The sequence below is a fragment of the Echeneis naucrates genome, chromosome 6 (genome assembly GCF_900963305.1).
Source record: "Echeneis naucrates chromosome 6, fEcheNa1.1, whole genome shotgun sequence".
NCBI classification, from domain to species: domain Eukaryota; kingdom Metazoa; phylum Chordata; class Actinopteri; order Carangiformes; family Echeneidae; genus Echeneis; species Echeneis naucrates.
The window spans coordinates 7,108,455-7,135,938 of NC_042516.1; the positions used below are offsets into that span (position 1 = coordinate 7,108,455).

General features: G+C 44.1%; 2 protein-coding genes across 3 annotated transcripts in view; one reads left to right on the plus strand and one right to left on the minus strand.

Annotated features, from left to right (window-relative positions):
- The window catches only part of LOC115044962 (teashirt homolog 1), a 36,566-nt gene extending 13,202 nt beyond the window's left edge, over positions 1–23,364 (minus strand). The window contains exons 1-2 of one of the 2 annotated variants that reach the window (XM_029504354.1): positions 23,230–23,364; positions 20,406–21,032 (exon numbers count right to left, since the gene is read on the minus strand). In XM_029504354.1, the coding sequence (XP_029360214.1) occupies positions 20,406–20,445 (40 nt within the window). In that variant the 5' untranslated portion in view covers positions 20,446–21,032; positions 23,230–23,364. Of the gene's footprint in view, positions 1–20,405; positions 21,033–21,234; positions 22,468–23,229 lie in introns of those variants that run through there. The other variant, XM_029504353.1, reaches the window with a different exon arrangement.
- On the plus strand, positions 21,944–26,863 carry LOC115044963 (prostaglandin reductase 3). The gene is made up of 2 exons (XM_029504355.1): positions 21,944–23,044; positions 25,573–26,863. The coding sequence occupies exons 1-2, from the start codon at positions 22,761–22,763 to the stop codon at positions 26,501–26,503; spliced, it is 1,215 nt and encodes a 404-aa protein (XP_029360215.1). The 5' UTR covers positions 21,944–22,760; the 3' UTR covers positions 26,504–26,863.
- Positions 26,864–27,484: the final 621 nt, after the last annotated feature.

Below are 27,484 nucleotides of genomic sequence, written 5' to 3' on the forward strand. Positions count from 1 at the left end.
GGCCCTGTGATGGACTGGTGACCTGTCCAGGGTGTCCCCCGCCATCACCCAATGCGAAGTGGGATTGGCTCCAGCACCCCCCACAACCCCGGTAAGCAGTAGAAGATGAATGTACGAATGATGAAGTTATTGTATTTCTTTACTTTTACCTAAGTTTGACCAAACTTCTCTTTTTAATGATTCCATTGCAGTGGCCTCTGAGTTTTGGCTTTTTTGGCAACAGCTCACACTGACAGTTCAAACATTCAGTAAAAAAATAAAAATGATAATTTCCTGCACTTTCTTTGTAAATTCCCTGTCATATGTTCACAAAAAAAAACTGTTAAGGCAACTGTTAACTGCAGTTCATCTTTCAGCGCGTGTGTTCCTGTAGGGGAGTGGGCACATTCATGTCCGCTGCGACATCAATGCCCTGCTTATGTCGTGAAACCTGAAACTGCGTCAACACAATGGGTTACGGTGGATTACAACGGCAAAACTGGGAGAAATAAGCCCATCAGCAAGGATCTGAACTGGCACCCATCTGTGGAACCATCACCTGCCAATAGAAAATAGCCTCCACCCCCACCACTCCCCACACATACTCAATCTTGCAATTTTCACAGCCACTAAAACTACTCCCCAAGGCCCCTGACTTCTTCCAAGTTCCATCTGCCTGGATAAATTCATCATACAGCTCCCCTGTCTATCACACACACACCTGTGCCTTTTAAGCTGTCTGCTACTTCCAAACACACACCAATGCAAAATTCCTGCTGGCCTCTTTCAACCCCTGACCCCCCCCCACCACACCCCTCCCCCTTAATCCTTTCCTCCATCCATTGACTCTTTTGCCGCCTTCTTTTTTCTACACCACCTGCGCTTTTAAATCCCTACATCAGGCAAGACCACTTCACCTGAACACACACGTACAAGATACCAATAAATACATGCAAGCACCCTCACCTGAATCCCCGGAAACACACGCAGAAACACACACACACACACACCAGTATGTGCAAAACAACAACCAGCACCAGCTGCTTCCATCTCCTAGCAACGGCCAGCCTGATAGATGACCCAACTACGGATAATTACCGTAAATCACCACAGCTCACACACTCAAGGAGAGAGAGGGGCAAGAGAGTTTGAGAAACACTGAGAAAGACAGCGAGAGAACGAGGGACTGGGGACTGAAAGGGATCAGAAATAGAGAGCCAAGACTAGTCATGTGTGCACTAATGCACCTTGATGAGCTCAAATTCATCTGCCCTTAAAAGAACACACACTTGCCTTCGGTGTCCAAGTAAACACTCTCATGTAACAACACACAATTACAAAAACACACACTTCGCACAAAATAAGCCCATATATATGCATGTGCGCTCATATAAATGTACATCTGTTTATCCACAAATGTGCGTGTACACTTTGCTGTGTGTAAAACAATAGCAGATAAACATTGGCAGCATTGTCTGTGTAATGTGAAACCACAGGTCCCGCCTCCCTACAGAGGCTCCTTTCTGTCACAGATTCATCTCTTTTATACAGAGGCACCAATCAAAGACCAGACGGTGCTGCGGGGTGGGTCTAAACACGACTTTGTCAAGCGCAGGAAGTGCACTGCTGGAAAAAAAAAGACCACAGACCTGGCCTTTATGATGCTTCACAAAGTACAATTGATTTTTTGTCAGTCTAATAAATCTTGAGTTTGGGATGTTAAATAATCATCTGAGTGACATCCATTTTGAATTTTATTTCAAGATGAATATCTGATGACTTTTCTGTGATGTTTTAACTTTCCGTTGACTACGACAAAACACGTTTATATGAAGCCAACCACACTGGCATGAAATCTGTATTCCATGTATTCTAAATTTAGCAACATGATAAACTACCTCCAGAAGTTTTAATAATTGCTCTCTGAACAAAGTTTACTCCAAATTATCAACAGATCTTTGATATACACACGCAGCTGCTCCATTTACTTCCCCTTCATTTTCTGCTCTCCCAGACATGTAATCTGTCCCTCTCTTTCCTTTCTTTCTTTCCTTGCTCTCCCTCCCCTCTTCCCTCACTCCTTCCCTGTGCGAGTCCTGGCTGCTGCAGACATTTGATCTGGCTGCCTTGTGATAGATTGACAGGTAATGAGGAGGTTGAAGGGGCGTTGGAGACAGGAGCAGGTGTTCACCACAGTCTTTTTGGCCAGCGCTAAGCTGCCATGTCCTTCACTGCTGCAAAGCAACACTCTGCCTCCTCGCTCTCTCTCACTCATTCTTTCCCTCCTTCTTTCCTTTCTTCTATCCACCATCCCCCCTCCTTACTCTTCCTCGGAGAAGAGGACTATGCAATCCATCACATGGTGACACGGTCGGACATAGACTGTCTTTATATGGGGAAAAACGCATGGGCCGTGGAAATAAATAGAGAAACGAACATCAAGTCCCATGCTGGCAGCAGTAAACTAGGCCTCGGACTGATCACTCAAACTGTGCAGAGGAGAGGATGAGACTGATTTGGAGCATCCTGTGCAGAGGAGACTGATAAGGGCTTTTAAGACGCTGATACTTACACTCATATGGGTCTTACTATGTTAAAATATTATTATATTTTATGTCACTAAATGTATCCTTGTAAGGTTAAAAAAAATTGCAACAGCATTTCAACTATTGTGCAAGTCTCTTGAAAGCTCAACTAATATTATTTTAGATTCAGAAGCTCTACAAGGCAGAGAGTGCAGGTTTCACTGCAGGATTTACACACTTGAGATGGTGAGTAAATCCTCCCACACCTCACTGAGGTGCATTTTCTGGTCTGCCACCTGAAATAAAAACATTACTAACACACCTGCTATAGTAAGATAGAAATTGTGCCTACATCATATCAGAGGTGGGCAGCCTTGCTTGGCTAAAATCCAACAAGAAGCCAATGTCAGGAAACACACAGTGTGCAGTGTACTGGTTTCACACTACATCTCTCTGAGTAACCCTCCACTTTGACCTGTTACAAACCTGCTGACAGGGCGAAGCATCACTGTGCATCATACCTCACGAAATAAGGAGGAGGAAAGAGCAGAGAAGAGGATGATGAGTGGGAAGACAGAGCAGAAATCTGAGGAAAAGGCGAAGTAAGGACGAGCTGAATTAAATATGGCTGCCAGAGGAAATGAAATTTTTAAATGGGCAGTATCATCTGTTTTGTCTCTGATTTAAGTTCAGTAGTTGCTTTGCTGTGTGGATTGTCAATATCAACAAAAGCCATAAAGGGATCTCATTTTCTTTTTTGGACAGGAATTTGGTGCATGTTACTTGGGTTCCAGAGTTGAACTTGTCCTTGATCTGTAATTGATGGCAGGTTAACTCAAAATAGCCAAAGTTTTCCACAGTTGGGTTGGATCAGATTTCACTTTAAGCAGGACATTGAGAAACTTCCTCTGTCCAGCTTCTGTGTGACATGTGGCCAATGTCTCAGGCAAAAACAAATGGCCCCACTGAAGCTGCTAATGTGGCTTTGTAGACACCTGAAGTTCAGCAGGGCTGAGGCTGTTGTATTGTCATAGGAGCCAGCGGACAGAGACAGTGGAAGCGGGAGGGGGGGACTTGAGCCTATAAATCCACCCCCCCAGTTTACTACCCAACTTTAAAGGACATGTCACCCTCCTAAATCAGCAGGCTCAGAGGAGAAACCAGGGCTAAAACAGGGGGCATTTGCATGTTGCCTCAAACATTCCTGAGAGGTGAGCAAAACACTCAGCCACCTTCCTCCAGTTATATCAATATCACAGTTCAAACTATTTAAGATTACACGACATGATAGTTGTCACAACAAACTTCTCTAAAGCAAAGTGAATGTTTGCATACAGGAGGAAACTTGGGAGTCCTGTTATCTGGGTTTAGTGTTGTCAGTTATCTTCCAGACGGACTCCAAAACTGAGTTCCAGCATCTGGACAGATATCTGACCAGTTTTCTTATTTATTCATAGCTATACAAACAGTTTCACCTGGACACTCACTCAGACATTTTAATTATTCAAAATAACACCAGATAGGAATGTGTAGAATTAAAGAGGAAGCTACCAAGCTTAAAATTAGCCTTTCCCAATTGTCACCCTACTCAAAGAGAACCTGTTTTCTAAAAAAAAAAAAAAAAAAAAAAAAAAAACCCGTCACTGACACGCAATCACATTCAAACACACTCGCCTGTCAGTTTATAACTCTCCTACTCTCTCTCTCTCACTCACACACACACACACACACACACACACACACACACAGAATGACACTTATGCACAAACCAAACGTCGTCCAATACACAAATAGACACCCACACATACACACTTTTTAAGCCCTCGCTTGGCATCAGCTGTCACACAACCTGTCTCGGAGAACTAAGCAGAGACAGACGCTGTCAACTTAGAGTGCCTCAAATGCCCACATCCAGCCAGCAGAGGAGAAATCAAGCCTGTCTCCCAGTATAATTTGCGCTAATCCTTCATGGGAGATAGTAAAGTCTATGGCATATCTGCCTAATAGCATCAGTCACCGGCAGGTTCTAATCTCATATTTAGACCCATTTCCATCACGAATGACGACAAAAGCACCAGCACAAAGTGTGATTACCTTCTTATTTTTTACATTTCTGCATGACTTGACTCCTGATAATGATGGTGGTGGTGGTGGGTGGGAGGGGTGGGGCTGGGATGGGCAGAGGTTTAAAAAGACGAGGAGCAAAAACTTTCAGGTTTTTTTCTCGGTGGAGGAAGAAAAGAGTCATTGCAGATGACTACAGAAGACAGATGGACAGAGAAAGCAAGGAGTAAAGTGAGTGGCGAGCTGTACCAGGAGAGAAAACGAGGAGGTAAAAAGAGTGAAAACCTTTCAGTCAAGAGCCGGCACACACACACACACACACACACACACCCGCATTTACATTTGCATATCCTCATGCACACCTTACACACTCACATACACACACATATATACACACTCCTTTTCAAAGCGTTTACAACCTGTGGTGTTTGTCCTGCTCTGCTGGCTGCTTTACCACGTGCATTTGAATGCCGACTGGAGTGCATCCCTCTCTTTCAGACAGCACCATAAAAGACGACACACACAATGAAGGCTCTTTTCAACCGAGTGGGGCTGTCGGGGGGCGGGGAAGCACCTCCATAACCACCACAGCACTTCAACTCTCAGGGCACAATGAGGTGCTAAGCCTTGATGAATAATAAGAGATTATTCATAATGATGACAAACAGAACAGAAACAAACTAAACAAAGTGTTGAGATGAAAACTCCTTTAGTTGCAGCCTTCCTTCTACAGTGTGCACCTTGTTTGTGTTTGAGTGTGCGCCTCCAAGAGTGACCTGGCGAAAGGAGGGAGACAAAAAGAAGGCGAGGTAGAACAGAGATCCTAATGAAGCTGTAAATCAGAGTCTGATGAGAACAGACTCTGAAGGAGGATCACATCATGGCAGATCAATGCAGACAGCTCCACACACACACACACACACCGACCAGTGAGTGTAGAGATGAGAAACAGCCAGTCAGAATTCCCAAGTGAAGCCGACTTATGACGGGTACACGCAAGTACATGAGTATAAACACACACTTTCTTTCAGAGACACACAAACTGGCACACACTCTCATTTACAATCCATTAAACTTGCTCTATGCCCCCCCCCGCCCACCACCGAGAACCCACCCATGGGCTCAGGAGTCCCACCTCCTTGTTCAATCCCGCTCGTCTGAATAATATCAGCTGTGATGAATGGCGCCATAACTCTGATATCCACAATCAATCTCTGCTTTAAAGACACATCCATCTTCTGTAATGCTGAGGGTGGGAGGGGGAGGAGGTGGTGGCGGTAGTGATGGGGTGCTTGCCTGACCTCCTGGATGGGTATGGTTGGGGGGGCAGTGGTAGTAGAAGAAATGCAGAGGGTGCTGCTGTGTGTGTGTGTGTGGGGAGAGGGGTATGTAGGGTGGGGTGGGGGGGGTCACTGACTGATGTCTGTCAGCTCACATCTGGCTGCAAAAATAAATGAGGCTTATTAAGATAAATGAAATGGGGCTGGTCTTTCGAATCCTCCACAGACACACACACAAGCAAAATGCACAGGGAAGAGAGAGTGACGGGGGTAAAAAGACAAAGAAGAGAAAGACTGGAGGGATAGAGGCTGTTTGTTAATGTTATTATGTTAAAAAGATAGTGCCAAGTCCCTATAAACAGGAAGTGCACAGTCACAGCAGTCAACGTGAGGTGAATTAGCCATCGGTACAAAAATATACTCTTCAATCAATCAATCGATTAAATGGAAAATAAAGGGATCAAATGGCCACTGCCTGACTTCCAACTCCAGCCCTGAACTCATACCTATGTCTTTGTGCACAGGCGGGGGGGGGGGGTTATTGAGTGGCCTGGGGGGTGGGGTTTAAAGAGTGAACTATCCATGACCTGTTGGAAAGGTCACCCTCAGTGACACCGCCACTGAATATTCTTCTTAATGATGTACCATGTCTTTTAACCCCCGCAGACAAAGCAAGGAAACATTATACTGTCAGACGGACTCCCCCACTTCGTCTTCCCACCTCACTCACTCTCTCCCTTTCTGTCTGTTCACCACCTCGTGTTGCCCCGAGTTGGATTTTTAATTATTAACCAGAGAATTTCACCCAGGGTTTTTCAGATGCTCTTGAGGCTGTCTGATCTGCAAGGAGCTGGCTGGAATCAGTAACGACCGCTGGAAGTAAAAATGTACTCTCTTTAGCCGGGTATTAGAAAGCAAAAGTAAGCAAGTGGGCACAGTTTTAAAGGCACGTTTGCAAGATGCATCTACATTGTATGAAAGGGTTATTATTAATAATAATAATATATATTATTAATATATATTATGATACCTTGAGAAAGTTTTTGTTCCACTAAAATTCTACATCCTATATTTTTCAAAAGGTATCTAATACTAACCCAGCCACTTATGTTGACTTTACTTTATGTATCTATTTACAAAAAATACTAGTTATAAATAACAAGTGAATGATAAGTTTCCTTTAGATATAACTTACTGATGCCTTATGAACATTTTAGTTGATCTGTGGTCATAAAGTTCTCCAAAATAAGACACGACAACAAAGCCCCCACAGGTAAAGAGGCAGATCAACAGTGTTAAAACTCCAGCCTCCCGAGATGTCTAATCTGGCTGTGGTGGAGGGAGGAAAGGGCAGCTAGGTGAGATAGTTTATTGATTCTGGAAGTGGCTGAGATGGAGTTAACCCTAGCAGGGGCTGATGATGGGGGTGGATGAGGGGTTGGGATGAAAGGTGAACCGATGATGGATGAGAGGAAGCTGGAAATGGAGTGCATGCGGTGAGGTAAGACGTTAACACAAAAAGTTGTAGATAGGCATGCCATGACTGGACTGACACAGCTCTCTATTGTAACTGACACACTGGTTACAACAGGCGTTCCTATGTACAAGCTGTTCCGCGATGTAATGCGTTCTTAAACGGGCCCCGAGCGCTCAGAGCTGTGACCCCGCAGACCTCCGGCTGGGGCCCTACCAACAGCGAAGGCTGTAATCTTTCCGTCAAACACCTCTTCAGTAGCAAGTATTGAGAGTGTGTGTGCACACATAAATGTTTCCAGACTCCTAGGAAATAAAATGAATAAAAATGACAGCAAAGTAAGTAAAGAGTGATACAGAATGAGCGCAAACAGATCTGCTCTCATGAGGCCGCAATAACAATCAAAAAAATAAAGCCTTTCCTTAACCAGATCAGCAACAGCTTCCCTGGAGGAGCATGAAACAAAGGAATACACACACACACCAAAATGTCAATTGAAAAATTCACGTGGCAAGGCTAAGTTTCTGCATTAAATAGTGTCATAAGTAAAGCATTAGCTGATAATTTCATGAGTGATTGTATAATAACGTTCGGCTTAGTTTGGTGGACCGTTAGCTCGTGGGTAACACTGTTTGTGATTCTCCTTTCATGTGTTTTATTCTGTCAGATTTTCTTTCAAGTTGGACTGACTTTAGCTTTAAGGTACAGCCACTGTATGTACTCACGGGTTTAACCTTGCATTCACAAACACTTCTATGTACTCTCTCTCACACACACACACACACACACACACACACATGCACATGGCAGCTGTGTGTGAGTACAGGGAAAACAGAAAACATTACAGGGCTCGTTTTTGGCACCAGGCAAGTGAGTGGGGTGGGTGGAGGTGGTTGGGGAGGGAGCAGAGGGGGGGCAGAGAGGAGAGAAAACGAGGAGGAGAGTGAACGACGGGGGCGAGCTGGAGGAGTAGAGATGAGTGAGGGAGGGAGGGAGGGAAGGAAAGAGGGAGGGTTGAGCGCTGGAATGAACTCTCTCAGGCTTTGTGGTGCACGTTTCCCAAGGCCCCCGCCTGGCCCCTTTGATAAATGACACATGTCATTCTGTCAGCTTGTGACACTGCAGCTGGGAGGCCCTGTGATGTATGGCTCTGCTGAAAAAGGAAATCAACTTTTTTCCCTTCTCTCTCTCTCCTCCTCTTTCTGTGTTTCCTCTCTCTTCCCTCTTTTTCCCTCCCTCTTTCCCTCGACCCAGGCTGAGTGCATGGCCTTTTTATATGAGGATTTAGGTTTCCTCTGGTCCAGTAAGTTCCCCACGACCACCCCTCCCCTAAAGCGATAGACAGGCATGCATCCAGCCAGGTTGCGGCTGGTTTGTTATCCCACACACACTCGCACCCAGGGTGACGTAGCTATTATGATCGTGTACAAAGCCGTAACCTGAGGAAAAGGGGGCAACGCCACATCGGAGGTGGATCCAGGATTTATGGCTATGAGCCAAGGAAGTAAACAAAGTATGCACTTTTTTGCAGTCGAGGGGGGCAGGTGGGGGGGGGGGGGGGGGGGGGGGGGGCAAGATTCCGGTCGGGCAGGATGGTTGGTGTCTCCCACTGGGTCATCTGTCATCCATGTGTCTGACTGGAGGACGAGCATACAGTTCTGGAAACATTGCGCATATGCACACACTCCCACAGGAACTGGGATGAACTAGGAAAAGTATGCCCCACGCACACACGTACGCACGCACACACAGAGTTACACAGGCACATACAGTACAGATGCAGGCAGATAAATATTCACACTTGAAAAGAGATTTCAGAGCAAATACCCACACTATCAATCTTCAAACGATGAAAAAAATGAAAACAAAGACACGATGAGATTTTATTTCACAGGGCAAATGAGTCTAGCCAATGGGCTGCTCCCATGAGGCCTACCCTAGCCCTCCCTTCCTGGCAGATTAGCCTATCCCGGCATCCCATTGACCCCTCCACTCCATGCACCGCCTACGCAATGGGTGAGCCAGCATAAAGAAGACCAATCTCTCTCTTTCCCTTTTCTTTCCCCCTCTACCATACGTACTTTCCTAATGTCTTTCTCTCTAATCATATCCTGGTTCTTTCTCTTCCTCGCTCGACCGCCTCCCTGTCTTCCTCTCTTTTTCTCTTTACACCCTTCCTCTCCCTCATTTCTCTCTCAACGGCTGACCTGTTATCAGTGCTCTGGATATTTAACAGCCAAAAAGACCAACAAAAAAACAGCAGAGCGTGAGTCAGGCATGACGGAGAGACGTTTCCCAGTGTCACCTCTCAATCTTCATGAGGTCTCACACACATACACACTACAGGACAAACACGCCAATTTGAAATCAAGCAAATGTCCAAATGTCATCACTCGCATTCACTCAGTCCAGTCAGGTAAGATTCTCACGTTGATGGATGTATTGGTGTGAAATTACAGGAATGAGGAACCGGATTCAGGCCATTCAGCGGAACTGCATACACACTAATGAGTAAGAGTTCACTATGTGTTGCTATGGGGACCAGCGCTACTTTGACTAAAGGAGAGCAAAAGAGCAAGAGACACAGAAAGAAGAGAAAAAAGAAAACAGCATGAAAGGGGAGGAGAAGTTGGTGAGGATCCAAGAGACACAAGGGGAAAAGAAAGAGGAAGGTCAGACTTAAATATGAATCTGCTTTCCCAATATTTATCATATTTTAAAAGATGACCTGTACTGTAGGTCTCATATGATGGATATATATTTTAAGATCATGCTTTTGTGAAAGATGTAACACTACAGAGCGGTTTTAACTGCATTTAGTAGTAATGCTGCATTTCGATTGGATTAAACAACAAGGCGAATATTTTTAGCATTATTATTATTGTCAGTGCTATTATTATTGGCTTATTGGCTTAAGGAATTTTAGTATCATGCAATTCAGGTTGAAACATAAAATGTTTGGAATTTTTGGTGGCATGAAAATCGTCACATTAACACCATGCAGTATTATAAATATCAGCTATCTGCACCTTCCAGTACCAAAACACTGATGTTTGCTGTAAAATGCTTATATCTGTTTGAACATTAGATGAGAGACAAACAGAGCCAGAGAGAGAAGAAGGGGAAATGAAAACATGTAGAAGAGCGCAGCTATCAGCCGGACTATGGCCACCTGGGGGTCACGAACTGCCGACGACCCCGTCAGATGTGCGCTCCGGCCAGAATGAGGGTGTGTGTGTGGTGGGGGGGTGACTTCATTAGGGCTGAGTGATGAGTGGGGGCCATTTCTTACGACTGCAGCGTCAAGATTCGCTGCATTACCATCACTGCATTTATAAATCCAAGAAGGCCTTCACAATGCTGTCAGCAGCACTAGTACAACAACTGTGTTTCGTGTGTGTGTGTGTCTGTGTGTGTGCGTGCGTGCGTGGAGGAGGGGAGTAAACTGCCGCTAGTATGAGCCCCTCTGTTAACAAGCTGTCTCTGTGACCCACAGGATATTGCTATACACATTTAGACAACAAACACATTGAAAACACGCAGTGTTGCTGCTGCTACTGCAAGAACATTCCTGCTGCTAATGTCCATCTACATGAATAGTGTAGCCACTGTAGCCATTTTGTTTTTGTTTAGTCTCCTTTCTGCCCAAAGTTTGGCTTGAGTGGTTTGATTTTCTCTTTTAATCACAGCTGGAGGAGAGGAAGAAAGAGGCATGAGGAAATGAAGGAGGTGATATGACAAGAGGGGCAGTGTGTGGAGGCAGGATCCTGGGAGTGTGTTGTTGTGTGTGTGGAAGAAGGCAGCAGTGTTGCACTCCAAGGTCAGCCAATAAACACCACATTCACGAGTCAAAAGGGGAGGTAGGTGGAGAACCTGCTGCCTCCCCAATTTCCCCCCAGAATCCTCCAGTTCTAGCAGAGCATTCACTTCAATTAATCACTGGGATTGTTACACCATGGTAATACCAAAAACAATCTCCATGATCACACGCACAAACAAAATTTCAAATTGCTATCATCCATCTCACCTGCCCCTGTTAAAGGCACGTTGAGGAGGGGTGGAAGTGGATGGGTGAATCGCTCACCGGCCTTGCTCTTTCTCTCTTCGCTCCAAAGGCCTGGCCAGTGTGACGATGGTGAAAAATTAACGGCAGGCAGCCAAACAAGTAAAGGCTAAGGGGCTAGGGGATCAATGCGCAGCATCCACGGCAGGAGCAAGCTATGTAAAACACTTCCCTTAAGTCAGCCGCATCCGGTTAATATTTAATCCCCCCATCCATCTCCACAAAGAGCGTTTCCCTTTTAGCTTTAGCTGCCGTTTACTTTGATTACACACAACCGTTTGGGATGGAAGGGCAAAGCAGGAATGATAAGAGAGCATGGTGGATGATTTGCATGGGGATGGAAAATATTCTCAGGTTTGATAATCGCTCAGAGCAGTGTAGTGCCAGTGTGAGACAGAGGAGATGGGGTAGTCCTGAAGAAAGACCGGAATAAAAAAAAGGGGGAGAATGAAAGAGAGAGAGAGAGAGAGAGGTTCAGTGTGTGATGAGGGGAAAAAAGAAAGACGGTGCAGAGTGAAGCTCCGAAAAACAAACCAAATTTCACTGCAAGGGGTTGCCTTATTTAAAACAAGAGATATGCAAATAAAGCAGGAGTAGCAAAATAACACTGATATTATCTTCCCCGGTTATTTTCTGTGGCAAATGATTTCTAGGGAGGAAATCCAAAACTGTAACTCCCAAGTGAACATGCAAATCCATCTGTGTATTCCTGGGGAGCCTTCTGTGCTCACTCTCATGTTGCTTTTTCTCGTTGCTGTTTTTGCTTCCTCCTTCTACTGACTGAGGCTTCTCATGTTTATTCTGCACCGCCACTGAAAACTGCATTTATTACAGAAGCCCAGTAATAACTACACAGTGTAAACAGTGTGGCACATGAGCATATAAGAACTTTAGAATTCATACGACACATGCGAATGTAATGCTAAACTGTACGGTGTATAATTAGAAAAAAAAAAAAGGTATGCAACATGACGTGTAGGTCTTTATTCCAAGCACACACACACACACGCGCTGTCAGCGCTTTGGTCAGTTAGTTTCATATACATAATGCTTTCTAGTAGTGCAACAATTAAAGGAAAATTGAAGTGCATGCCACCGCACTGATTTAAACCGCTAAAAATTGAGAAAATGTGGCAAATGGAGAACACACACCACATAAATTTCCAATTTTTTTTCACTGTAAAGCCAGAAGCATGACTGCCGACCCCAAAATGTGTTTATCAGCCAGCGGATTTACTGGAAGGGAGCCTTTGAGAGGGGCAATGGCAACTGTTCATTTTCTCACTCATCGACCTCAGCTCCCCACTTTACAATGTGGAATAAAACGGGCCCTGTATTAAGCCAACACCGTGAGCAGGGAAGGTTGAAGGGAACCAGCATCTAGATTAGTCTGCAACCACTGCTTTGGAAGAGGTGAACTCACCACACACTGCGCACAAATTCACCCAAGCGCACACATCATAGTTGTAATTAGGGCCCCCTTTTTTTTTTTTTCATGTACAGCTAAACGCCACACTGCAGCCCAGTATAAATCCGTATCGCAGAGTCATGGTGGGGTCTCATAAATCTGTGGTTTTAGATGCTGATGTCATTGCGTCTTTCTGGGGATCTTCGGTAACCTGAGAGCAGGGTTGGCTACTAACAGTTTGTACTGCTATAAAATGGACATAAGTGGACAACCCTTCTCCCCATCCTGCCCCACCCCCAACATCCACCTACAGACATATCCCCATGATCATTAATACGCTGAGCTATTGATCAGCGGGTGTCTGCCGCTGGCTGCAGTTTCAAATAGGGGAAGAAAACCGCAACTGCAGGGCCTGTGACAACACTGACAAGGGTAAAGTGTTATTTCTCTCACACGCCGACAGCTGGACAAGGCGGAGGGGAGTTGTGTTGTAGAGAGGAGGGGACATGTGTGTGAGTTGGGAGGGGCATTCGGCCGGCTGGGCAGTAATTCTTAATTGACACCTGTCAGGATAATGGCGGCAGTCACAGCTGTTGCGGTAGAATTTGTCCATCGTCCCGTTCATCTGTCAGCTCTAATACCCGTCCTAAAATCTGCCCCCCTCCCACACCGTTCCCATCCCACCACCCCTCCCCTTTCCATCCATCCACCCCCGTAGGCACCCACCAACTAGCACCTCCTTCTTTGATGCTGCTGTTGAACTAATCATTGGTGCCCACTACCATCATCATCTCCCCATCTCTCCAGGCTGAATTCAATTATTGGAATGACAGCGCATATAATACCAAAACAGACCTATTTTGTTACATTGCTGAATGCATTCAAACTGTGGTGAAATTATTCTGGTATTTGATTTAAAACAGCTTCAAAAATATCAAGAATGCAAAGTTACACTCTTTCACTCCTTCCCTCATTTGTTTCCCTTTCAGCTTTTCATTTCCCCAACAATGTCACCTAACTTTGTCTGATGAGGTACAACCGACGGGAAAAAGGAGCGCATTTTAAAAAAACATTTTTTGTCATCTCTGTTTTTTTACCCCACAACCCCCCTCCCCCCCATCACCAGCGCTTCTGTCTTTTCTTTTTCTTTTTGCTTTTGAGTGGCAAAAAAAAAAAAAAAAGAGTATTTATCCAGAAGAGAGGGGGATGCGAGATGAGAAACATGCTGGTGTGGGGAAAAGAGCAAGAAATAAAAGGAGAGGGAGTGCCGAGAAATGAGAGAAGAGATGAGAGGTATGCGAAAGAGATGGAGAGAGAGAGAGAGGTAGAGAGGCATAGAGGAAGAAATGATGGAGGAGAGGGAGGAGTGTGCAGGGGTTGGGTGTCCCTGGATAGGGCTTTTGCTCTTCTGTAGTGGGCCCATCTCGTTTGTCTTGTTTGTTTGTTGGCATCAAAGAGCTGCCTCTTACTCCCCCTACTAACTGATGTAATGAGTGGGTAAGCTACATGTTTTTTTCTTTTTTTTTCCACCGCCAAGGAATTCAAATACTTATTAGACAAAATATTCTGTAATTGCTCATCTTTTATTGATAGAAGTAACATGTTAAATTTGGCTCTAGCAGACTTTCCCATACCCTCTCGAGGAGGCACGGCACTGATCAAGAGAGCAAATTTACCCTCGGCAAATGTAATACTTTGCTTAAGAAAATTTGAGATGTCAATTTTTGGCCTTAAATATTGCACGACTACTTCTCTTGAACGCTTCCCCTCTTATCTTCTTCATGTCTCAAATTATGTGCCAAGGAAAAAACAGAAAACACAACATATCAACAAATTTTCATTAATGAGCTTTTAAGCCTTACATCCCCACTGTGGAGCCTTAACAAAATGTAATTACTCAGCACAACACAAATATTACATAGTAATTAAGCACACTTAACACACGGCTGATAACAGCAACGGCACGCTGTTTATCAAAGCTTTGAGTCCAATCTGAATTTCACGAAAGTTTAAAAAAAGCAGAGTTTGTTATGCTGCGGCAACATTGAAAAATGAGAACAAAAATTCTTTATTTGGGGGGAAATTGTTTTTCTATGGCAGTCAGGAGTAAGACTGCTTGTCAGCCCAGTCCCAGAGGGCTGCTTTCTATCTGTTTCAGACTTGATTTTCTCAGACTAAGATTTTTTTCTTTTTTGGATCCCATGACTTGCTGCTGTTTTTATGTGCTGCAAGGCAGGCAACAAAGCACATCTGGCTGCTTTAATGATATGATTTCCCATCATACTAAGCCACCTCCATTATGACCTCCCACAGAGACATGCTGGCTGCACTTAAGCATTAGGTGTAGGTGTATGTGTGTGTGTGTGTGTGTGTGTGTGTACACGTGTCTGTCTGTCAGTTTGACTGTCTGTGTTTATGGTTGACAATGTGTATGTGTGTGTGTGTGTGTGTGCACGTGTGTGTGTTTAAAGTGTAGTAAGGGCAACACACAGCCAGTGATGGTAGCAGCGTGCCCTAAGGGCAGCTTTTGTTGAGAATGCCCCAGAAAGAATCAGAGAGAAAGAAAGAGAAAGAGACAAGGACGGGCATTAATGCTGTGCTGTGAAATATATCCTTATCTAAGGAACAGGAAAAGCTTCACACATGCTGCTTAAACCTTGCTAATACCTTCCATTTGACTATAGTAATTCACAAAAAAATCAATACTAAATAAAAACCTTTCATGCTGATCCTGAAACCATTTTAGTGATGAGGATGTAACGAATGTTTTTGTGCACGATGCTGTGCAAAAGAAAGACATTTTGCAAGGATAATAAACGTAACAAATGCATACACTGTAACTAGGAAACTAATACCCCCCGCCCTGCCACACACACACACACACACACACACAGAACACCAGGAGCACTTGTGGTGACTCGGAGCATTAGAGGAGCAAGCTGAGCATGTCTGACCTTTGATTGGCTCAAATCCCGGATGTAAATTTAACTATTAGTTTCGGTGTGGCGCAGGAGCAAAAGTGTCTATCGACGGGGTCGATCGATGCCACCTGCTAACGACACCACCACTCCAATTAGCGTAACCTCTAGCTGATTCAAAACACACACACATACACACTGAAGGCAAAGGCTAGGAAGCATACAGAACAACTGAGAGGAGGGGGGATAAAACAGGCTGCGGTGGATCAATATGTGTTCCTGCTCTGTCTGATATCCCTCCTTTTGATTGGGACTAGTGAACAGATATGACAGTCTGAAGTGAGAAATATGTGGCACTGCCGTTAGAGGTTGTTTCCGTTCCCCTGTGGGGGAACAGAGAAGGGATCTGAAGGCAGGCCCTGCTAAAGAGGATGACTAACATGGCATGGTTACCGGTACACTCGTTCAAGTTATTCATTCCAGGAAAACTAACACCGGTCAGCGCTAAGCTACAAGTACACACACACACACACACACACACACACACACTCTTCGTCTCTGTCTCTCTCCCACTCTGTCTCTTAAACACACACACACACTTTTGTCATCAAATTTTAACATAAACTTCTAATTTCTCAGAAGCTGTGGAGCCTTTAAGCCATCGGAAGTTATAATCCGCTCCAACTTTCAGGCCAAAGACACTAGTTCCTTTGCTGAAAATCAACTTTTCATCAAAAAAAAGACCACTCTAATTCTCAGGAAGGAGAGCATTATTCAAATCCGGCAACATTAAACATGGGCAAAAAAGAAAAGAAAAAAAAAAAAGGACACACACTGACACACACACCTAGAGGTTGTGCACTGCTGCGCTCGTCAGGACACTGGTGCAGACAGAGGGGTAGGGGGGTGGGGGGCACATAAATCTCAGCATGTAGATTATTTTGAGGGCAGAATATCACATAACATTATCGCCAAGTAAGAGCACAAAGGTCGCTGTGTAATCTTAGCTACCCCGGGCATGCAAAATCATTAATCCCTGGGCACTGTGATTCTCCTACTCGGAATAAACTGGAGGCCTTCGGCAAGGCGGCTACAGCACCGGGTTGAAGGGACGTTCAGCCAAAGTTGAAACCCGTGTTATGATGTGGTGCTGATTTAGGAGCTGGGCCGCAACACGTGCAAAAGTGTTAAAAACTTCAACAGAATGTCTTAGCTTTTACAAATGATTCCTGGGATTAGCTTGGAGTGCTGATACATCAAGAGGTTAGAGCAGGCCTGAGCTGCGTCATTAATACAAAAATAAATAAATCTGCTGCAACAGTTTGAGAAATCTCCACCCTCACATTCCATGCATGAAAAACACAAGGGGAAACTTTAAGGAAAGCAAACGGCTACTTTGACTTAAAAAATTAGGCGCGGGGAGTAAACAATGGAGTGAGATGATAGAAAATAAAAAGAGAACAGAGGGAAAGGTTGCGATGTGCTGTTGCTGGTCCGGCTTACTTATTACAAGGTTATAAGGGTAGTGGTGGTGGTTGGAAGGGGGGTGGGGGCTTACCGAGGTCATTAACTGGCATTGTCTCCTGACGTGATTAGTCAGGTAGCAAAGTCCATTTGTCACCTGCACAGGCAAATTGAGTTGGTGCTGCACTAGGGGCTATGGGGACTGTATAATATCAACTTGATTACATCAAGGCAGCTGCGGACTTGACACCTTACTGAATTTGTCAGCATTAATCGTTAGGGCCTGTCACAAATCCATCAGCTCCACAGATAATTAGGGCTCTCTCTAATGAAGCCAACGGGAAGCAACCTTACCCCCACCCCTCTAGACGCACGCAAGCACGCACGCACGCGCGCGCGCACACACACACACACTGTCTTTCTCATAATTAACCATCGAGCTCCACAAAAAAATAACACCGACTATCTTATCTGCCCTTCCTTCCTCCTCGTCTTACTCCTGTAAGAGTATCTATAAGCCTTTCCTTCAGATGAAAGACGCCGTCACCCCTTTCTGCCTGTTAACAGTTCCTGTCTGTCCTCATCACTTTTAAATGGAGTTGTTTCATTATGAGCTGAGGCTACAAGTGTAACAACTCACACAGGAGTATGCATCTGTGCACAAAGAAACATCCACATTACGTATATATATATATATATATATATATATATTCACACAGCTGCTGATGCAGTTTTTTTAAGTTTCTTTTCTTAAGTTCATTTAAGTCCATTGAGAGCTCCTAAATTATATCTTGTATTTTGACAATTCTATGTAGATTTTAAGTCTATCCACAAAAAAAAAAATAATACTGAGAAAATCTTGCAATATTTAGTTGGAAGAAAATTTTTAATTTTCCACAATTCAATTTGTCTCTGTGTAACTGTAATATCTACTTAAACAATCTAATAAACCTGCAATTTAATAAATACACATATATTCACATATATAAATATATTGAAAAATGAATGTCACAAATTTTTATCTTTGTCCTAAAAGCTGCCTAAAAAATTTTAATAATAAGAAAATAAACTATAGAATTTTCACAACAGATTGATGAACTTGATGAATGAAAACCACAATTAGGTCTTTCACTATTTCAGGTGCTGCAAGATAATTTTATGCAGGATTTGTCCTCAAAAGACTAAAATAAAACACGAGCATAACAAATAACACTCTCTAAAAAAGCTGCAAGGTGAGAAATAAAACAAGCCAGTCCAGACAGATCTGCTGTTGCTTTAATTGCCTGACTTCTGATTTCCATGCTCCGTCCCACCATGAGCAATTTCCTCTCTGTGCTGCTGCTCAGAGAGGAAGCCACAGGTCACTACCAGCTCCCAGTGGAGCATCAGGCTACGTGCATGTGTGTGCGTGTGTGCATGTGTGTGTTATTTGTTGCTATTGGGAATGTGGTGAGGAGGGCGTTATCGCTTCATGTTCATGGAAGAGTGGAAAACATCCCATCTGCCAAGCTGTGATTGACCATTACAGCCCATGATGCACATGGCATTCAGTGGACAATGTGATGGATCAATTGTGTGTGTGAGAAAGTGTGTGTGTGTGTGTGTGTGGTGAAAGAGTGGAGGGAGAGGTCACAGCGATGTCATGTTTTCATGGCTCCATCTACATGCAAAAACCTAACAGGGGTCACTCTACTCACACTGTGGCTGACCTCTTCCTGAGGGACATTTCACCAAAGCATTAACTATGACACACACAAACGCGCGCGTGAACACACACTGAGATTCACAGCGAAGCTCGATCTCTAAATCTGAATCCTTGTGGGCCAGAAATCATGTGAGCACTGCTTTTGCTTGGTAAGGTGATCGAAAGAGAAAGTCAACGGCGAGCACTGGTTGAATGTTCTTCATCCTACACTCCTCATCCTCCTCCTCCTCCTCCTCATCATCACCACCATCATCACCAGCTCCCTGCTTAAAATGATAAAACCTGCTGAGTTCAAAGTCTTCGTCGGCTGGCCCTCCTGTTCGACCCGCTTTGCACCTCATATTTCAAAATCTCTTTAAAATTCTGTAACTGTCTTTTGTTCACTCCAGTTGTTAATGCCTAACTTCAAAGGCTCGGCCTCATTAGCACAGAGGTAGAAACCCCTGTCACTCATTTACATTTGTTTAAAGGCTGCAGGGAGACGAGAGGAAAAAGGGGGAGTCCAAATCCAAACCACTAGAAGTCAACCTTGTCGGTACTCTGCCAACACCTGGTTTTATCAGTTGGTCACATTGCAAATATTCTACTCCCCTCCAGCAGTGGATATTGATTTCTTTATTGGACTGATTCTTACAGTGAATGTGGGGTGAATTTGGATGGGAGAGAAAAACCCTCAACATTCATCACTGAGAAGAAAAAAAAAAACAAAAAAAAAAAAACACAAGGACTGAAACACCTGATTAAAAAGGAGTTGTTTTTTTTTTATGTGATCTTCTCAGCATACACGCAGCCCTTTCATCTCCTTTTAGTACGTTCACAGGAAATAAAATGATGATTTTCCATCATTATACATAACTTTATTTGCTTTTCAGTTCCTGGCTGAGACAACAGGAGGGTTTTGTGTTTGAGTGGTTAAACCTACCAGAGGCATGCCTGTCTTCATGGAGGGATTTATTGATGTTTATCAGGGATGAATAGATCAAAGACTGCCACATGACAGGCGATCAATCACGCATCAAATCAAGGTTGGCAATCCTCTAATAAAATAGAAAGAAGGAAAGAACCGGCTCTCACCAGTTTTCTCCCCCTTCTTTCCCAGTCAATTATTCATCATTACTCACTCTTGAACCTCAAAAGCTCCCTTTTATCCCCCATAACATGCCATTTAGTTTATCTCACCATTCTTAAGAGAACTTTCCTAGCAAAGAAGGATTTTTTTTATTATATAAATATATATATATATGTATATATATATATATGTATGTATGTATGTATGCATGTATATGTAATAAAAGTGGCATTGCGCAGATTTGAGCGTCATTTGCGCAATTACACACTTTTCTGTTCTGTTCTGGGGGCGAGTTGGGCTCTCTGTTAATAACACAACAAATTTAATTTAAGCAGAGTAATAAAACAAATGGCAACATGCAGCACTAGCGGACAGTGTGTCGCTGAAGGTAGTTGTGAATAAAAACTAGTAGGCTACTGGGATGTGAAATGGTCGCTATGGAGGGGCGGGTTATACCTGCTGATCGCCGCGGCTCTTGCTGCTTTCTCCTCGGCATAGTGACCGTCACGTTCCACGGTGCTTCTCATGCAGGAATTACAAACAAATCAAGTCTGTCAGTTTTGAGAAATCATCCCGTTTTTCGGGGCATGGGTTGGGTTGGGGGTGGTGGTGGTGGTGGTGGTGGTGGTGGTGGTGGGGGTTTGATCTCAGATTGAAAAATGTCAGTCTTCTTTTCAAACTGGCTGCTCTTTTTTGGGATTAGTAGCTGGATCGGCTTCAGAGAGAACGAACTCAAAAATTACGAAGGGATTCAGCCAGCTCCTGACACCCTCATGTCCATCAAAGATCATCTTCCTTCATCTCTGTGGTGGTAAGGGGTGGAGGGGTTAAGAAGAAGCAAGCAAGCCAGCACCTTGAAACCCAAGTTTTCAGTTCACTCCCCCTGGAAAAAAAAAAAATCCCCCTGATCTCCGGTGCTGCTTGGAAGGGGGAGATAGTTCGCTGCGCCTTTTACGCACACAAAAAAAAAACTAAAAAATAAATAAACTCTGGCAGTAACAAAACAAATAAGTCCCGTGTGGTCGCAGCGCACAGCTCTGATAAGTAATGTATCCTTGTGTTCCCTCTTATTTTGCCGGAGACCTGAAAGAGAGAAAAGGGAGAAGGGGAAACAGATAGGCAGGCATTAGATGGGTTAATGTCAGTCCCGTCACCACCACGCCACCTCAGCCCGGATCCAGCCTCACCAGTCCGGCAGAGACTTTTTCCTCCCTCCCCTCCTTACCTCCTTCAAGAAGGAAAAAAAAAACATAAATGGGACGAGCAGGCGTTCTCTCGTACTTACGTTTTAAGACTCGTGGAAATGATTTCCACCGCTCATCTCATCGCATCTTGGACAGAGTCGCTTTTTTTTTTTTTTTTTTTTTTTTTGGAGGGGTGGTTGATGCGGTGTAGAGGATATCACTTGAGAGAGAGAGAGAGAGAGAGAGGGGGGAAACAAACAAAACGCAGGCGCATCCAAGCTTTCGCCAACAACAGATCAGATCGACGTGGACTAAAATATTTGTCTCTTAGAGGAAGAAAAATAAAAAAGCAGCAAAGAGAGAGAGAGAGGGGGTGTTGGGGGGAGAAACTCCAGGGACTGATCCGTGTTCTTCCAAAAAGAGGAAAAAATGGAAACGCGGTGGATCCAGAAGCTGTTTCAGACAGTCTCAACTGATAGACAGACGCATCGAGTGGCTTTTCCTGCTACATTTTTACTCCTCCCCTCTCCACAAGCGTCACCCCTGACAGAGGAGCCTACCTGTCAATCTTTTTAATTGTCTTGTTTTTCCCCCCTCTCTCTCTCCCTCTCTCTCTCACTCCTTCTCCTTTTGCTTTAAAACAGAAAAATCACAAACCCCCGACAAAGGAGAGGCTTCTTTCGGAACTTGTGAACTAAACCCAAACTTATATGAGCACGCATTGCAAACCACAAAAAAGTAAGCGATCACTCACGAGGTTCGCACAAACTTGCTTGTCATCTTTAGACGCACAAAAAGCGAGTCGGTGACAGAGCACGAGTCGAGTCTTTGACCCCCCCACCGGCGGGAAAGCGGGCTTAGCGGTGTGGGTTGTTGTAGTGAAGGGGGGAACATTTTTCAAGCAGCCCCGATGCTTCCAGAAAGAAACGCCAGGGTCAGGTGAAAGCCGACAGGGATGGCGGCAGCGCAAACAGCCCCGCTGTCACAGATCACGGATCGAGGTTACAGGTGTACGGGCGGCCGTGAAGCTCACACGGCTCCGGCGCTCCGCAAATAAAACACGAGAATTAAACGGCGGTGCGTTTGAGCGACGTGTTCTGTGGGCGCGTTGACGCTCGTTAAGATACCGCGGGGGTTGTTGTTGTTGTTGTTGTTGTTGTTTGTGTTGCTAGGAGGAATCAGGGCTGAGGATTGTGTTGGGAGATGAGGATTGATTTGTTTCACCTTACTAGGAAGTGAGTGTTGTGTCCGGGAAGGGGAGGGACTCCGACGACAAGTCTGGGGCGCTGCTGTGCTACTTCCAAAGCTGCAGCAGCGACACGCTTTAACCCCAAATACGCGATTCCCTGCTTTTATTTTTTTTTTTGGGGGGGGGGTGCCTATGTGTCAGAGAGTCACGCAGCAAAGCATCGCCGCTTTTATTGCAGTTTTAAAGCAGGTTTGTCTCGGTTCTTCCCGGCCCAGCCCTGCCCGGCCCGGCCTGCACGCTGTGCATGTTGCAGAAGGACAGCCTATAGCGCAGGCTAATGGCAGTCGGGCTCACTACTACTACTTCTACTACTACTGTTATCCCCACCGCCTCTAGCGCACGTCAAGTTGTTGGTGAACTTTGCCCCGCTCGGGCGACATGTCCAGCCTGGCGTGGGCGAGGAGCGGCGGCAGAGCGGGCTCGGTTCTCGGCTGGGGGCGCAGAGGCACCGGCGCACTTTCAGGAGTTCACCCGTCGGCGCGGCGCTTCATCATAGACCTGTCCTACTCAGCGCACTTCATGGATTTTAAAGGATCCTCCATACCGAGCAGCATGAAGAAGCTGGTCGTAACCAAGCTAAGTCCTAATTTCAGAGATGCCGTCCGCACGCAGACGGTCGCGGTTCCGACACCCGGGGACTCTGACCTGCTCGTCAGGAATCGGTAAGTTGTTTTTGGAGCATGGACAGACAGACGGAGAGACAGAGGGAGAGCTTGTTGTTTTCTGTGTGCGCGGTCGGAATAACGGCAGATGACCCAACGCGTGTTGTGAGTCTATTTGTGGATCATTAATTCGTGTCGATCTACCACTACATTGTTGAGAAGTTGTAAAAAGGTTCTGCGCTTACCTCGATTTACCCATGTCCAGCACCTGCGATCATCATCATCACGAGATGGCAAAATACGTGAGGAATAAACGCTGTACTGTAATTCCAAGTTCCGCCCTCCCTGCATTTGTCTATCAATCCATCTCACAATCTCCCCCCTCTCTCTCTCTCTCTCTCTCTCTCTCTCTTTCTCTCGCTCTCCCTCTCTAACTCCCTCCCTCCCTATCTCTCCCTCTCTGTCCTCCTGTCTCTCTCTACGTCACCAACCTGCAAACAGAAAGTCATGGGGGGGCTCAGACTGGCATAGAGAGATGGAGAAGGAGATGCGGTGTTACATGGCGCGGGAATTGCAGCATCATTTTTCTCATTCACAGCAGCACAAGCCAGCGGTGTATTTAGACTAAACCCACCTGAAGTCAGAATGTACAAGCCTTTTTTCAGTTTTTCTTTTTTTTTTTTTTTTTCCCCTAGAAAATCCTGACACAGTGTAAATGTTTAACAATGGAAATGGAGAAAAAAAGCACTGAATTCACCTTTTTTTTTTAAATTTTATTTATTTTTATCTAAAGTGTAAATACTTTAAGTCAATGCTTTTTTTAATAGTTGGGTTTTTGCTTCTTCTCTTGAGTCCACCCAGAGGTAATGTCTTCTGCTCACTTGGATTTCCCTCTACATAAAATTCAAGGCTAAATTATCCTTAAAACAATTACACCTCAGGCTTTATTGTCTAATCCAAAAGACAAAAAACACAGGTTTCATCACATGACATGTATACCATTGTAGACAATGCCAGTGACTTATTACCTGCTAAGATGGTAATCAGTTGCTCGTGAAATGACCTTTGACCACTGAATTATGTGTGTGTCTGTGTATGTGTATGTATTAGCGAGGCGTCAAAGTCATAGGATCTAGGAAGATAACTTAACAGGGAAAATAAATATTTGCATTGCTGGAATTGTGTTGAAAACTGAGAACCAGTCATTCAGCTTTGTGTGGCATCACTGCAATCCTCATGAAATATAAATAGAAAAGTGTTAAATAAGAAAACCTAGAATGAGAAATTGATAATTGAAAAGATCATGAGTGCAGTGGGAAAAGCGGATTAATTCATGAGAGAGAAATAAGATTGTTTTCTTTCTCGTATATATATATTTGATTTTGGTGAATCGGGTGTTTTTTAATGCACAGTAAAGGCCTAAAATCCCTCAATTAATGGGTGAACTTCAACGGGACATTTGATCACTGTGTGCACTTTTGACTTTCACTTGCATGTAGTCACATTCATGTAGGACAATAACAATAATACTGTGCATGAAGGATTGTGTGGTATTTGATCTCAAGCTTTCAGAATAATTTTATTACCTTTTCATAATTTTTCATACTAAACAATGAAAATGAATTTGCATAAATTGAGATGTCTCCTGTGCTACAAATTAAAACGGCCACACCACCACATTTTATTTTGTAAGTGTTGTATTATCATCACACACATCAATAACACGTCATGTTATATTACCATAAAAAGTACTGAGTTTCAGGGTTTTCGAGTTTGCTGCCCTTGGCTGTGGAGATCATTCTGTGTTTATCAGTTTTATATTTTTTTAATGGATTGTGTTTAAACTGATTGTGACTTTCATGCCAACTAAAGACTTAAAAAGTTTGACATTCTTCAGTTACATGAAAAGTGAAACAGTTGTACCTTTGATGATAACATAGTCTTTCTCTGCGAGGCAGCTGATTTTATAGATGTAAAGTAGTCAAATCAAGGTATTTTGTCGTATCATCGGGACTCATCTATGAACCATAGAAGCATTATCTTCTCAGCGTACATGTGTGACATGCACAGTAATGAGGCACAGCGTGCATGCTGCTCTAAAAGACAGTAAATGATTTATTTATACATTCCTTTCGCACATATTTGTTTCCAACATGTTACCAAAGTAAGATGAAAACAGTCGTCTTCATGTTGAGGCAAGAAGCAACAATCTAAGATTTTTTAAAAGTGCATTTTGTTGTGGGTGTCTCTGAAGACAATGAATCATGACATCACGCAATGTGTTTTGTGATACAAGCCGTTCCCTGTCAGAGCAGGACTGTTCTCTTCAAGAGTAAAGGGAATCATTGCCAAAACAAACCAGGGTGTTTATGTGCCGTGCAGACGAGTCTCAAGAAGGAAGCTGAAGTCCTGACCTTCAGACAGAGATTCCGGAAATATGTGCTTACACTAATGACCATACAAAAACTCCAGCATGCCATTGTACATTTTTTTGTATACATTTTATTTACAATGCCATCATGTAAGAGACTTTTATTTCCATTAATCTTCCTCTATTGTTCTTTTCTTTTTGTTTTTTTTTTTTTCAGTTTTGTGGGAATCAACGCCTCTGATATTAATTACTCTGCCGGCCGCTACGATCCCTCTCTGAAGCCTCCTTTCGATGCTGGTTTCGAGGGTATCGGTGAGGTTGTTGGCCTCGGCCTTAGCGCCAGCTCCCGTTATACCATCGGGGACACAGTGGCCTATTTCGGCAGTGGTGCGTTTGCAGAGTATACCGTTGTGCCAGCCAAGGAAAGTGTGCCTGTTCCAGCAGTAAAACCAGAGTTCCTCACCCTGCTGGTCAGTGGTGCTACAGCCTACATCGCCTTGAAGCGTTTGGGCGACCTGACCAAAGGTGAAACAGTCCTCATCACGGCGGCTGCAGGAGGGACTGGCCAGTTTGCAGTGCAGTTTGCCAAAAAGGCTGGTTGCCATGTGATTGGGACGTGTTCATCCAATGAGAAAGCTGGCTTCCTTAAATCCCTTGGCTGTGACAGGGCGATCAACTACACCACTGAAGACCTGGCCAAGATTCTTAGGAAAGAGTATCCACATGGCATAGATGTGGTGTATGAGTCAGTTGGAGGCAGCGTTTTAGAACTCGCTGTAAACAGTTTGGCCAAAAAGGGCCGACTGATAGTGATTGGATTCATCTCTGGCTACCAGACTGCATCGGGGGTCCCATCCTTCAGAGGAGGAACGTTGCCGGTCAAACTGCTTCAGAAGTCAGCAAGCATTCGCGGTTTCTTCTTACCACACTTCCTCAGTGACTACAGGGAGGCTCTGGATAGCATGATGCAAATGTATGCCAAAGGGGAACTAGTGTGTGAGGTGGATTGTGGGGATCTAGCACAGGGAGGGAAGTTCATGGGCTTGGAGTCAGTCTTCCAGGCCGTGGACTACATGTACGCTGGTAAAAATTTGGGCAAAGTTGTGGTGGAAGTGACACCCCCCACTGTCAGTAACAGTAAGCTGTGATGTCACAGATAGCTGATGCAAATGAGAGAAGAAAATTATTCCGTTTAAAATGAAGAACTATAAATTAAGGTATTAATAATTGTGGGAAGTGAGAGGCTCTAATTTTGTATACTGATTGATATGACATTGAAATTATAGCTGTATAATGTTTTCATGAAGAAATAGTATTGGCAACTTTATTTTCTGTTATATCCAACTGTGAGTATTATGTGCAATGAAAAATAGTCAATGTGATGGCTCAGTCATCCCAAATTACAAGGCTAAACTTAATGTAAAAGGAAAAAAAACTTGAAAAATAATTAATATCAATCCTTTGATGATGATCTTGCACAATATTCAGATTAAACCTCATAAAGAATAGTGTCCGTTTCATCTCGATTTCTTTTAGTACTGTTGCCTAATCTTGTGTCTCCACCCTCTTGGACAAGTCCATCCATCCACCTATTATCTATACCACTTATCCATGCATGGTTAGAGGGGGGCTGGTGGGGGCTGGAGCCAATCCCAGCTAACACTGGGTGAAGGCGGGACACACTCATAGGTCTGCCGTCTAACAGAGGGCCTTCACATGAAGACTCACAGAGCCAAACATCCATTCTTTTACAAATCCACCTATGAAATAATTTTAGACCTGCTGCCATAATGTGCTTGCTTTTAACACTCCCAAGCACTTTATCTACCATAAATGTTTTATGATAGACTTCATTATTTTTCTAATAGGGGCTTACACTGGTATGTGCCTGTCAAAAATGAATGCTGCTCCAGGTGTGCTTGGTATTTCATTGCCTGTTTGTGGCTGACAGAAACTGCATTCACACAATCAATCTTCTCATTCACATGCCCCAAAGCTGCACATAATAAAAAAAAATTAGTCCAGCTAACCATGAGTTGGACTAGAAAAATGCCATTATTTTTCTCGGCTATAAACTAAAAAAGAAAAAAAAAAAATCCCTCATGGTGAATGTATTGTTGAATGGCCTT

Excerpts from the sequence above, each read along its gene's own strand:
- LOC115044963 (XM_029504355.1), top strand. The coding sequence starts at position 22,761 with ATGTCCAGCCTGGCGTGGGCGAGGAGCGGCGGCAGAGCGGGCTCGGTT. Across the intron at positions 23,045-25,572 it reads GACCTGCTCGTCAGGAATCG|TTTTGTGGGAATCAACGCCT; the intron begins GTAAGTTGTTTT and ends TTTTTTTTTCAG.